General features: G+C 43.5%; 1 protein-coding gene across 1 annotated transcript; it reads right to left on the bottom strand.

The window, feature by feature from the left end:
- Positions 1-4,679: 4,679 nt before the first annotated feature.
- Positions 4,680-12,904, bottom strand: LOC139471947 (vitelline envelope sperm lysin receptor-like). Its single transcript, XM_071254457.1, has 8 exons — positions 12,869-12,904; positions 11,814-12,001; positions 8,459-8,613; positions 7,809-7,957; positions 7,087-7,174; positions 5,827-5,980; positions 5,081-5,120; positions 4,680-4,873 (listed from the first exon to the last, which is right to left on the bottom strand). The coding sequence occupies exons 1-8, from the start codon at positions 12,873-12,875 to the stop codon at positions 4,680-4,682; spliced, it is 975 nt and encodes a 324-aa protein (XP_071110558.1). The 5' UTR covers positions 12,876-12,904.
- Positions 12,905-14,600: the final 1,696 nt, after the last annotated feature.

Raw genomic sequence — 14,600 nt, 5'->3', positions numbered from 1 at the left:
CTGGCAAGAGCATCTTAGTGTGTGTCTTTTTTGCAATTACAGCAGATGATGTCCAGGAGTGCTGAAGATACTGCAGGCTGATTTGTCTGTATTGGTAAGCACCGTCCATCTATCATGTGCCTCCCTACTCCAATGTATTCGTTTCCAGCCCCTTCCACTCCATTTTCTGGAAGTAGATACTGGGGCTGTGGTATCCTTCGGCTGTCAGAGGTTGGTGGCAGAGTTTGGAAGAGTTTGAGGCTCTATGTATTGTAAGCTATCCTGTCCTTCCTCCTTAGATCATCCCCAGTTTCTTCTGTTTTAAGCCTGTTGGCAGAACAAGGCATCATCCATGATCTTCTCCAATGCTAGACGCTTTCCAAAGCCAAGTAGGGAAGAAGTGGGGTGACAGCCAAGAATTGCATGTAACAAAGAGTATCACATATATCATTGCCCAGCTTTGGTGCTTTGATTGCTTCATGCACCAAATCCTGTTCCTTCTTGAAGTTTGATTGGGTTCTGGTACCAGGAACAAGTCACACGGTTCAATTTCAACATGAAATAAAAGGCAATGGTAGCAGCATATTTCTGTGCAACATATACCTGATATGATGTAGAACCTCTTGGTAGGGGTAGCTGGTGAAGTAGAGCATCACCATGAAAAATGAACAGGACATTTCCACGTTCTCAGCAAGGGTTGCCTTACTGGACTGCTGTAGAATGGAGGATGATTACGACAATGCGTGTAGGTGACAGTTCATACTTGCACAGTGCTGGTAGATAGCTCTTGTACTTAGGAAATGGCCTTTTGATCTGAAGATAGATGTCACCACATTTAGTGACACATGTCCCATGCTTAAGTTTTCCTAAATATCATGTGGGATAGTGGTGTACAAAGTTAAAAAATCAAATCGTTTGAGCTTTGGAGAATACACCTGGTATTAATTCCACTTGTCTCAAATACTTCTCGTGAATATAAAGAACATCATTCCTAGATTCATTAAGGATTATGGTTAATCTTTGAGACAGAGCTTTGGTGGTACTTTACCGTGCAATATATCTCTTTTTGTACTGAAGTGGAAGGAATTTATGCTGTCCTCCTTCCTTCACGTTTTGTTTCCGGAGAACTCAAAAACCATGAGCGATATCTTAACTGAACTTGGCACATAGATAGTTCAAGTGTCAAAGTGGTGCACTTTGAAAGTTTGGGATTTTTTAAAAATGTATTTTTCCGAGTCTCCAGGGCAACGACTTTGACTAAAAAATGCGGTTGTGCTGCTTTCCGGAGCAGATCTTGAAAACCGTACATTTCTTCCCTTTAAAACCCGACATGTGTTATTGGCGGGGAATATGACTATTCCATGCTTGTTGAATTTTGGAACCCATAAGAAAAGAAGAATTGGCATATCTTCAGGTTTTAGAGTCATGGAAAACGTTAATAGGACTGATGCATGGTTTTGGCAGATTTCTTCCTCAGTTAACATACTGGGACCTTATGGGATGTATTATTTCATATGCCACAATTAATGTGATGTTTACATATAGTGGTTATATTATATAAGGCCCACTCAGTGGTAACAACTACAAACTATTCATTTTGGGCAGCAATTTGAATGGCTCGTCGCTGTGTGAGTGCTACAATCTTGAACACGACGTTAAACCCCATTTCACCCTCACCTTCGCCTGGGACGAACCGCACCTTCGGGCAAGTGTATGGAGCATCTGGCCGGAGTTGATACCGGGTTGATACTGGTCTCCAGCATTCCATGCTGGTCATAAGAGACGACTAACGGGATTCGTATTAGTATATTGCTGAGTACGGCATTAAACATTAGACAAACAGACTGAAGAAAAGAATTTCATAGGGGGACATGTGCCCTTCCTTAGATAATTTGATATTTAGATCAGAAGAGGTTAACAGAAACCATATCCATTGCAGGATATTTACAATAGCAATCAGGAAATGACCTGTCGGAGATGTGGAACACAGAATTCAAAATAACAACATGTACATTTTCTTTGTTCCTTTCAACATTGCACCAACTGTTTCAATAGGAAGCCTGTGACCACAAGTTCTGAATCTAGTTAGTTGTTTTTGTGTCACTCGAAATATGTGTGTAATCCCTGAAAAAAACAGTGGATATATTTAATGTTTGATTCTCTGAAGGAAATATAGATGTGTTACATAATGCCCAGACTTTTCAGGTTTTATAGGTATTCTTTAATGGGTTTTGAAGACATTCCCTGAAACTAGTTTTGGGATTCTAAGGTCAAACTTGATAATTAACAAATGTTAAATAATTCAAGTGAATACAGATTTCTCGGATATATACTACTCAAAAGAAGTTAAGGATCACCCTATTCTTTCATATTGGTAATGTTAATCTGTCATGGCAGGAGAGATTAACTGTTGTAATATGAAAAAATCAGGTGATCCTTAACTTCTTTTGAGTAGTATATAATTAACACGAATCGCTACAATGGGCTTATTCTCGTAATAAGGTAATTCAGATAATTTACAGGCAATCAAGCATTGGTGACTGTTCAACTTTAACTCGAGTGTGTGTGCGTGCGTTTATTTTTATTAATTTGAACATTTAGGGATGGGTGGGTGGGTCGGTGATGAACTAAATGTTACTTTTAAAGGGACATGCATTTGTGTTTCATAAAAATGAGCGGGGTGTGTATGTGTGTGGTGGTCAGCAATGACACCTAGAAATTAATTAAGCACCCCGATGACAACTGTCCAACAGAATAGAATCATTCGCGTCAAGTCTGACATATGTCTTGTGTAAGATGAGATTGACTCATGAAAACACAGAATGATGCAAATGTTTAATATTCGAACTGCAGTAATAACACTCCTTGCTGACAATAGGTTTAACTGCAGTCCCTTTTGTCGCTGGCCTCTTACGCTTTCGCTGGAAATCAATATACATCCTATACAGTGACGATACCTTTCAGAAGATTCCCCAATTTATAGATTTCGGCCATGGGAGCCTTGACAATTCACACTTATCAGAGTAAGTGAGCGAGTGAGGATTTAAGAATTGACCTTCACTTTGTGTGAGTTCATTGGAGTATGAACCTTTATAGAGTGAGGGCCAAACTGTATGAACATCGGAGCATAATGTAGATGTTATCAAATCTTGAGCAATGTATTTGAAACGTATTTAGACTAGGGTGAATATATATTATGCTATTTTCAAGATCACGTTGATTTTCATGTGTGTTAAAACTGGAATGTACCATGGTTTTACATTCTGAATAAACTGTCTTACATCGGGTCTTTTTTTACACGTAGGGATTTGCATGCATGTATTGACTTCTGGTGGTTTTGTTTTTGTTGTCATCGAGACCATGCCGTCATATGAACCTACTGGTAGACGGACAGTCCTTGTGTCTCAATACGTCGCGCCAGGCGGGATACATTTGGAAGTTCACGTTCGGAAATGTGTGCATACATCCATTATGTACACTGCAGCTTCGGCAAAACTGTTATAAATGAATTATTTTAGATTTCATTTTAGCCAATTGGTACTTATCGAAATAGCCAAATGTAATTTAAGCATGTGTTTTGCACGCAAAAACGGTAGAACAAGAGGGCCGATGAACTCGTCGCGGTAGCATACAAACATATGCAAGACGTCAATATAACCGATGTTTATCATCCACCCTGAACTGAACCATTACTGACAATACAATTAACACAACATTTGTATGAATTTTGTTTTAAGCCCAATGCTAACGAATATGTGGTAGGTCATTGAGCGACAATTAAATGTTTTCGTCGGTGGCATTGCCAAGTGCCATGGCGAACGTAAATCATCTGCCTAACACTATGCAGAAACGGTGATATTGAGTTCAGAATTTCTCTTCTTAAACGATTTCATCCCATGTGCTTAGTTTACTGTACAATCTCCTCCAGGTCAGTGTCCTTTATTCCGAGGGATCTGGTGTAAGACGCATAACCAAGATTTGTTTAATTTAACACCGCGCTCAGCTGTCTTCCAGCTTTTTGACGGCGGTCTACACAATCGAGTCTGGACCAGAGAAGCCAGTGATTGACATGACGTCGATCCACGCAATTGGAATACGATTGCGACGGAGTTTGCCGAGTGGACCTGAATGAACAGGTGATGGGGTTGCGCCTTTTTAAAACCTGGGTCATTTCAGTACTTCAATGTAATTTCACGATGTTATACGCTGCTGAAAATACCCACATTTGGAAGGATACGTGTTACAATACCCACCACATGGAGACATGACAAATTAACTTTAGTGATGAAAAAAATCGGGTGTTCGTTAACATCAGGAATGTATGAACTGGCGATCGCAATTCCAAAGCACGATTGCCTTGATCGTGACAAAGGAAGGAGGCGTTTCGACACGCTCTTTGTGAAACAGCTTGTGATTACGATAAGTTTTAACCGCAAAGATAACCAAATATACGCTTGAAGTCAGTATTTTGGGGAAGGCTGGTACTGAGAACAAATCCCTTCCAACATTTTTTTTTTCTGGAAACGAGGCACAGTATTCCAAATCCTCCAGCTCCTTCAGTGGGTTGAAGACAAATTCTAACCCTGATCAAATCTGAACGTAGAATGATCAACCCAATTAGACCACCCAGCCTTACAAGCTGGACAACTAGGGATCATGTAATTAATAGAAAGAACCGAAGTATTTTAAGTATTTATTCATTAGGCTGCGACAACTTGTATGTTTGATCTGCGTCTTGCAAGGGCACAGACCGATACACCAACCGATATCAGCGTCACCATTCCTATGCCAAGCAATAACGCCCAGAACACGAGGTCATTGCTGCTGTCACGGAGGTCAAACCATGAACGTTGTCCCGAGTCGCCGCTGAAAATCAGACGTGGTTTGTCGTCATCTGCAAAAATAAATAAAATAGTAGTATTTAATTTTAGGGATTTTTTTGTCAAGTACAAGATGATCCACCGACGCTGGGGGGGGGGGATGGGGGGGGGGGGGAACAAACGCAATCAGTGACATGCCTTCATGTAGTTTACTGAACTCGAGATGGGATGGGATGGGATGGGATGGGATGGGGGGCAATGCGACAAATGGAAACACTTACCATCTTCAGATCTCCGGCGTCTTTCGTTGGAGCAGGAACTCTGAAAAAGGCAAGGTGTCGATTTAACGCGGTCAAATATCGCCTCCCAAATTTTGGTTGGTCACCTTAATATTTCTCACGAAGATTTCATGTTAACGACGAGACCTTCGCCTTTCCGGAAAAGGCCCCAGCATGCACGTGTTACTAAGGGCACCTTTTCCCTTGAATATCTACAGAGACAGCATGGGTCACTGGACTGGCACAAGGTCAAGAAACTTTTCTAAAGTGTCCGATCCACATACATCCGATCGAAGTTCTTCGATCTACATACAAACAATACCAGTACTAGTTATTCTGACTCAGAATAACAAGGGTACCAGAGACCTTCAGTTCTGTGTTTGTCGACTTAAGGATTTGCAAAGCATATGTACAGTAACTGGGGTGGGGAGGGCATAGTGGGGGAGGTACCTCGTGATAGCCACTGTCGCATTTGGCAAGGGTGGAAACCTGACTTATTGTCGGTTTAGGCCCTTGATTAAAAGCTGCTTGGACGATTGGGCCACCCAGCCCCCTCAGCAGTGACGGCGGTCTGATAGTGCCCGTCTCAAGCGCAACGACCCATGCCGTCGGGCCCGGGTGACAAAATCTGATCACCCGATGAAGGTATGTGGTGAGGTTATGTTGAACCTATTCCAACCCTGAAACTTCAAGTGGTCCCACCTCCCTTGTCCCACGACCTTTGAGTAAAGGGTCTGTTTAAGGCTTACCCCATTGCATGCTTTTTCGCATAATGTAAAGTTACACTCAAATCGGATGGAGGGCTCGCCTGCCATGTCGAAAGCGCTGAAGTAAGGACTCATTGAAGTCAGCCCACTGCTTACGAAGCCGTCCTTCTGCCCGAACACGACGCCATCGCCACATCTGAAAAACATGAGTTGGGTTTATGCTGTTAACAGTATTTTCAGTTATAATTTTCACGGCGAGTCTCGGCAAGGTGGAGAAAAGACAGAAGTGTTTGTTTAACGCCGCATTCAGCAATATTCCAGCAAAATGACGGCGGTATGTTAATAATCGAGTCTGAACCAGGCAATCCAGTGATTGATATCATGAGCATCGATCAACAATTTGGAAATTTCGTACAACAAACTGCGGCACCTCAGATGACGGCCATAACACTCCAAAGCATCAAGTGACAGTGGTGAATTTTACGTCATGTTTGGTGTGGCCAAACCAAATCGGGGAGGAACTGCGATCTACTGCGATTCGGCATGACCAGAGGTGCAACTCTTGAGCGAGTGTGGTCTTACGCCGCTTTAAGCAACGTTCCAGCAATATCACGGCGGGGGATAGCAGAGTTGGACTTCACACATTGTACCCATGTCGTTAATCGAACCCGGCCTAACGAGAGAACGTTTTAACCACTAGACTCCCCGACCGCCCCGGCGCAACTCTTGACCTGTTCCGCTAATTGCTGCCTGTGACAAGTTGACCGCCTGCGTTATATTTTGGCCTGCAAACTACCTTTGGCGTTTAAGCGTTATTTTCACTTCACTTTTGAGAATATTCCCATGATAGAGACCTTTCATTGAAACCCATGTGGAGAAAATATTTTGAAGTGTCAACTTATCAGTTAGATATGTTTTCTAAAACGCGATGTAAGCAACATCTGAATGATTCAAACAAACATTGCTTTCTTCATAATGACATCAATAGCTGAGGGCGTGTTGTCACGAGAAGTTGTGTTGTCACGAGAAGTTGTGCTGCACGTGCGAAATTGACAAGGCACTGATCGAGTCCAATTCTGTATTCGGGTACTTAAGCCCAGTACATTTTATTCGGGCGGCAGGTTTCAATAATAGAAATGTACATATATTCACCATTTTAAATTAAGGTACAAAAGTCGGCTTTCCCTCTTTAAAATAGATATAAAACCATTTTTAAAATATAAACCTTAGGGCTAACGCCGCTTGGTTTTATTAGCAGATGTAGGTTTTAAGTCTGAAAACAAACCAGTCAGCTGTACCTACCCAGCTCGTAGAATTGCGTATCTTCTTCCGGTTAGAGTGCCAATTGCATCACATCCGTCTGGCCTAAGACCCTTCTCGTTATTCTTGCCTGAAATTCGAATGTGCATCCGTGTAGGTTTCCTACTCTTGAAGGTTATTCACGCCATTGGTTGGCTGCTATCAATCATACAGAGCAAAGATGTCCAATAGGTTTCTCATGTCGATACTTTTGCAACGCATGAAATTACCCATTGACAGGAGAGACAAATATTTGACAGAAAAGTCATTTCATAAGATGACTTTCCACGTAGATGTAGTTGTGTAATGGTAGACCAAACTGCCGACTTGGTTAACGACTCCTCATGGTTGGTTTGGTGTTTAACGCCGCACTCAGCAATATTCCAGCTATATGATGGCGGTCTGTAATTAATCGAGTCTGGACCAGACAATCCAATGATTGATATCATGAGCATCCAATCCCGTTAGTCACCATTTACGGCAAGCATGGGTTGCTGAAGACCTATTCTACCCCGGAATCTTCACGGGTCGACTCCTCATGGACTTATCTAGCCTCCATTAGTTACAGACTGCTTTCATATAGCTTGAATATTGCCGAGAACAGCGTAACAAAAGTGTTGATGTGTCGGATTCTGGAACGACAGAAACCTGCAGAACCCTGGAGAACCCTGGACGACATGATTACCGGTGCGCCCCGCCCCCGCCCCGCATCATTCGGTACCTACCGTCCGTAGATGCCGTCAAAACAACCTTCCTACCCAAGGGCACCTTCTTGTTGGTCAAATGAGCTCCAAGAACATCCGTTAAAGTCAGTGTAAAGGTGGACACAGCTTTCTTTCCCAGATGGGTCTGGATTTCCAGTGGTGCAACGAGACTGAATGACCAAACCAGAAAGATGTAGCCATATATTTTGTTGGCAGAGTGAGGGTGGACAACATTTCGACAACAATTACTAACTACTCAAATGGTATATGCAACTTCGGAAATACTCCTTAAAACAACCACGTTACAATGAAAATGTGGTTCAGCTAGTGCGAACAAGACAATTTGACCCGAGCACAAGCGGTGGAGCACAGAACCCTTATAGTGCCATTTGGTTTTTTTCTTGAATTTGAGAAAATTAAAATGAAATGTCACTAAAGGCTTCCGTTGCCGTTGCCATGTGTCATTACCTAACAAAAAAGGGACCGACCCATCAGGTGGGTCCTTTTCATTTTGGTAACTAGCAATCCTCATATCAACCAAAATTCAAACGATTACATAATTTTATATTCCGCGATATGTTTATGTAACTATGCAAATGAGCAGAGTCGACATGCATTAGGTCCAAAACAAAACGCTTTTAATGGGATAGAGAAAGTGATAACTTTCGTACCTTTCATCAACAGTTTGATTCGGAGAGATTTGATTTCCATTCTCGTCAAAGGTGCAGGTGACGTAGAACTCCTCTTCTTCAGAATGGACTGGATTTCCCGGCTCGCCCCACGACACGTACACTTTGAGAACGTACACCTTTGTGTCCTTGCGTTTCTAAAACGTCACGAAAACAGTTCAAGCTTGCGACATGTCAGTGATATAAAACCTTCAATCTACAGAAGACGAGATTCAGCCTTTAACACAGACTGATTTCTCCGGCAATATTTTTACCCGGATTCATCAAGGGTGAAAATCAGGACCATGGAAGGTGAAATGGCGTGTCTGGAAAAGATGAAGCTGGGGTGCTTGTCCCTATGTTGAAACCCCACGAAAACGGGAACATAATCGGGAGTTAACAATTCGAACAGACCTAGATATCCTAGATAACGGATCCTAGATATCAATAAAGCATTTACTGTGTTACCTTATTCAGTGGTTTACCGTTTGGCGTTATCGGGGTACTGGCTGATCAAGCGGATCTACAAAGGCAGATAACTCTTCACATCTTTGATCACTGCCACTTTATGCAATTGGCAAACTCGCTTATCCTAGAATCATCTGTTATAACGCGTTGTAATACCTCTGTGCTCCTGAAACTGGTTTTAGGACATTTCCTATTTGCGAATCCACATCTATTTTTGTATTGGCGATGTGGAGACTAAGCAGCATTGAGCACCAGGCTTATCTGTTGATACGCTACCAGGGAACCAGGCGAGTCTTGGTTATAAATACCTGCATATGTATCTTAGGATGGGTTGCAGACACCAAGCGATGGGGGAGTGGGGTGGGGGGCTGTTGGGGGAACAGGTGGCAATGGTTTATATAAACTTTTCCCACTTCAAGGTCGCTCACTCGCTAAGACTTAGCCTGAAGTACCGCCGCTTTCGACGGAATTCAGTTACTCCATGGCGATGCGTGGGTCTTGTTCGCCGTTCTCTGAAATGTTTCAGATGTACTAGCCACATTAAGAAACTATGCACGGAGAAAATATAGATATAAGGGCACGCCGTCCATATATGAAATATAGGTTTGAACACAGCAATTATTGGAGTCATCCAAACGCTCATGCACGTGCCATGCGATATGACGTCATTGAATGGGGCCTATGGACGTGCAATGTGTTACTGCACGTGCATCCTGTGCAGCTGTATACAGCATGTGCAACTCAAAATTCGCTGTCACTTTGGAATTTTTGAATGACCACAGATCATGCTTTCCAAACTTCAGGCGCAGACAAGCATATCACAAGCAAATCATGCCAAGATTGACAGCTGCACAGCGTCATGAAGCCATTGGAATGATCCGAGCTGGAATGAGGCAACAGGTGGCAACACATTTCCAATGCCATCGTAACACGATATCGGCAATGGTGAGGCATTATCAGAACACAAATGACGTTGCCGACCACCCACGTTCAGGACGTCCCCGAGTAACGACGCCAAGACAGGACAGATGATTCGAGTTACACATCTCCGACACAGGTTTCAAACGGCAGTAACGACGTCCCAGACAATTCCTGGACTGCGCCGTATCCATCCCAACACTGTCAGGAATCGTTTACGTCAGTACGTGATTCGACCACGACGCCCTGCCATACGTCCCATCCTGACACACCGTCATCGAGTCAACCGTCTAAGATGGTGTCGAAATCATGTTCGCCAATCTCGAATATGGTGGAGAAATGTTGTCTTTACAGATGAATCGAGGTTCAACATTTCCCACAGTGACGGGCGCCAACGTGTCTACCGGAACGCAACTGTATTGTGGAGAGGAATCGTTTTGGAGGTGGCTCTGATTTGTGGTGGGATAACAGCACGGCACCGAACCCCTTTGGTGGTTGTTCAGGGCAATCTCACCGTTGTTGGCTACAGAGATCCGATTCTGAGGCCTGTGGTCATTCCTTTCCTGCAACGTCATGGCCCGGGATTGACATTTCAACAGGACAACGCTCGTCCTCACACGGCTAGGGTCGCAATGGATTTCCTTCACCATAACAATGTCATGATACTGCCATGGCCTGCAATTTCTACAGATCTGTACCCAATAGAGCATTTGTGGGATGAAATGGAGCGCCGTCTGCGTCGTCTTCCACATCCTTCAGATAACGTCCGTGACTTGGCACAGGATTTGAGGAGGATATGGCAGGCCATTCCCCAGGCCTTCCATGCCCATTTGGTGGACTCCATGCGTCACCGATGCACTGCTGTGATTCACGCACAGGGTGGTCATACCCGTTATTAACTTTGTGACTTTGTCGTATGACCCCCTACTCCATTTAGATCTTCTGACGTCATCGTAACAGATGTTCAGGTCCCGTTGACATGTTCTTATGGTCCGATCATTCAGCTGCTACAGCGTCTGCATCATTTTGTTCTTGCTGTGTTGTATTTCAATCCAGAGTATATTTTCTGACATTCCAGGGATTGACATCGTGAGCATCGATCCACGCAATTGGGGTCGATGAGATGTATCAACCAAGTCAGAGAGCCTGACCACCCGATCCCGTTAGTCGCCTTTTACGACAAGCATAGTCGCCTCTTGCGACAAGCATGGTCGCCTTTTATGGCAAGCATGGGTTGCTAAAGACCCATGCTAAACCGGGTCTACATTTGCCCTGCCAACAGCAAATCTGCACTCAGGACGAGATTATTTTCTAAATCTATTTTAAACCTGTGACATTACCCGGTACTCTTCTCCAACCCAAGTTTCAGAAGCAAGGACAAGATATGTCCTCACTAAAAATACAAATGTACCAGCCATATATTAGTGCGAATCTCAAAATAAATAACCTGAAACCGACCGCAGTGTTATGAATGAAAGGGTCAATTAAGTGTCATCTCCGATATTTAAGTGAGCGAGTTACGCCGCTTTTAGCAATATTCCAGAAATCACCTAAAGGGGAGGGGAGACGCCAAAATGGGCTTCACACATTGTACCTATACTGGATATAGAAGCCGCGCCTACGGCATGACGAGCCAACACTTTAACCACTAAGCTGCCCCACGCACTGAGAATGGACGTAAATAATTGACTTGCGAAAAAGGGTATGCATGTGTGAAACATTAGCTAGCGAGTTAAAATTAAACGTCGCATAGGCATTATTTCAGCCATATAACGACGAGACCAAGTTACATATTCCAGCTGCATGGCGACGGTATAAATAATCGAGTCTTGACCAGACAATTCGGTCATGACATCCAGAAAGTAGGGTTAGAGTTAAAGGCCGATTTTTCAGTAAAACATTTATACCACAGTCCTAGAGTCGCGGGTGTCTTTGACGGGTACCAGTGAATCTACGACAAAGGTGTTCTCACTTGAAATTTACAGGGACTGCTGCCGCTTGGCGCATAGGAAACCGGCAATTCCAAGCTCACGCCTTGGGCCACCTTGGTGAAGGGCACTTCTTTGTCGTCCCGGCAGATTGCCTTGGCCTCGGCTTTCAGGTCTGTGGTGACCTTCACCTTCCCATCCACTTTCCCATCTGGGCCACATTCAGGAGTCACTACAAGGCAAGACGTGAAATATACAACCCCCGGGAATGATTGATTGAATCTGACCATAACAGAAACATCGACATCGATGGTCAATCACTGGATTGTCTGGTCCAGACTTGATTATTCACAGACCGCCGTCATATAGCTGGAACACTGCTGAGTGCGGCGTTAAACAACAAACCAAGAAACGAAACATCGACAATTACTTAACTTGCCATTACAGTCAATGTGTAAAATATCTGAAATTTTCAGTTTTAAACATTTAGGCGTTTTATGAATTGCCCAAAGAAAAATTTCAGTCATTTTGTAAATTAACTGAAAAATTTCCTTTTTATTTTATTAGGATAACTAATTCCAAACATTTGTGTTTAATTACACAGTGACTGAAGACGATATGATAAAAAGAAAACTGTTTTTGCTGGCGAGTCTCGCATAATTAGTCCTTTTGAACAGTTTTGCAAAATGCCTTCACTGAAAGTTTCAGTCAATTTATCTGCTACAGATACGATAGCGGTGCCTGTGGAATTTTAGTGAAGTCCACAAGCCAAACCTGCAAATGAACACCGTCCCACGTATTCTCCAACCCAAACACAAACGAGTTGGGTTTAACACCGGTTTGAATAGTGTTTTCACTGCATGTCAGGAGAAAAACCTGAAGTGATACGGAATAGTGCCGACAAACCTGAAACAATCGTTTCAAAACTACAATCAGGTTTCTGGCGTGCCCGACGGACGCAACTCTGCTCAGCGAATTGCGTCTTAAACAGGGCTGCCCCCGTTTCCCACACGAACAAACCTTGACTAAAACAAAGCACTGGGCGAAGGGTGCTGTGAATAGCAAAACCAAGACCTGTTGAACAATGTACGAAACTCACCTAGCATGATATAACCAGCTGGAATCTTCGCCAAGGAACAACCCTACAACAACAAGCAAAATATTGGGAACTATTGCATCGATTATCAGATTCCTATGGCAGGAAACCTGTGAAAATTTAATATTCCAACATATGCTGTTATGCAAACAATCTAGTGAGAAACTGTCCACATCACCAATTGTTCCAGTGATATCACGGCGTGTCAGCATAATGTGAAGGAAAGCCCAATAAGATGCAAGCTCCCGACGTTCACCACTTCGATGAAACCCATGAGCAAACCATAAAACAATCTGGGCAAACCGCGATTCAAACCACCGAACAAGGCGTATCCAAAGGGCGCAACTCTGCACACCTACTGGGCCAACCTTTCCCCCACTGGACGCAGGATATGCAATGCATGATTACAAAGTCAAGAAAACATGTTGCCAACGATATTCAAAGTGTCATGTTTTGTTTTGAAAAATGTTTTCCAAGGTTTGTTAGCCGACATCGTAGAAGCGATGCAAGTTCTCATAACGGATAGGCATGTGTGCGGGGATTAAATTTTAAATTACATTATTATCTAACGTTAACTACCAAACAGAAACAACCGTTATCTTGTCTAACAAAGGCAGAGCGTACAAACAAAAAAAAACACTATTTCGTTGACCCTAAATAATGACGGCTGGTGCTGACAAACCTAGAAACAATCAAGGACAACTGGATTTAACGCCAAAGGGACGCAAACGCTTCACAAGCGGCGCCTCAGACGACTTGGCTACCAGTCCCTCGGGTATGTCGCTTAAAGCCGCACTCTGCTACATTCCAACCATATGACGGCGGTCTGTAAATAGACTCGGGACAATCCAGTGAGTGACATGAGCATCCATCTACGCACATGCGATACGATGACATGTATCACCCAAGCCAGCGAGCCTGACCACCCGATCCCGTTAGTCGCTTCTTACGACAAGCACAGTCGCCTTTTTACGGCAAGCATGGGTTGCTGAAGACCTAATCTACCCCGGATCTTCACGGGTTCTCGTGCGTGGCAGTGACGACTTGGCCGCTTTTAGCAATACTGTAGCAATATCACAGCAAGAGGGACACCAGAAATCAATCTCATCAAAATCAGACTTAGTTCTCACTACCGCTAAACAAAGATCTGAAGACATCCCATTAGAGGTCACCTCAGAACGACCTTTCATCCGACCAATCAGTGCGTCGCTTACCAGATTATGAAAGTGACAGTCGGAATGTGATTTCTAATCATGCAACATCGAAATCTTTAACATGGGGTATTCCGAACGATAGTTACCGGTTTAACGACTGAATTCTTACAAACTAGACCATCTATTAGCCATTCCAGAATGTTCTTTAGTTCAGGTTTCAAATTTGTAATCGGGAATTTGTCAAAATATGTTTCGAAGCGAAGTCGCCAATTTGAAATTAGTGCTGTAAAGCACGAGAAAGCTGCCTTCTGATTGGTCATTCCATTGGTCGGTCAAAGTTCGCACAAGGTCGGTCTGACGTGACCCGTAATGGGATGTCCTCAGATCTTTGTTCAGCGGTAGCGAGAACTAAGATCTGATTTTAATGAGATTGGTACAATGTGTGAACTTGTGAAGCCCATTTCAAAGTCGAAACGGGAGACCTCGGTGTGGCCAGCAAACGCTTTAGCCACAAGGCTACCCTACCGCCTGTTAGTGAAGGAAGAAATTAATGGTAATAACTCACGAATCCCAGGAGGAGT

Source organism: Haliotis cracherodii, unplaced genomic scaffold (assembly GCF_022045235.1).
Source record: "Haliotis cracherodii isolate W230 unplaced genomic scaffold, xgHalCrac1.p SCAF_23, whole genome shotgun sequence".
Classification (NCBI taxonomy): Eukaryota; Metazoa; Mollusca; class Gastropoda; order Lepetellida; family Haliotidae; genus Haliotis; species Haliotis cracherodii.
Note: the sequence above shows the minus strand (reverse complement) of the source record. Positions and strands in the feature narration are given on the sequence as shown.

Excerpts from the sequence above, each read along its gene's own strand:
- LOC139471947 (XM_071254457.1), bottom strand. Across the intron at positions 7,958-8,458 it reads AATCAAACTGTTGATGAAAG|TCTCGTTGCACCACTGGAAA; the intron begins GTACGAAAGTTA and ends TTGGTCATTCAG. Across the intron at positions 5,121-5,826 it reads GCGAAAAAGCATGCAATGGG|AGTTCCTGCTCCAACGAAAG; the intron begins GTAAGCCTTAAA and ends TGCCTTTTTCAG.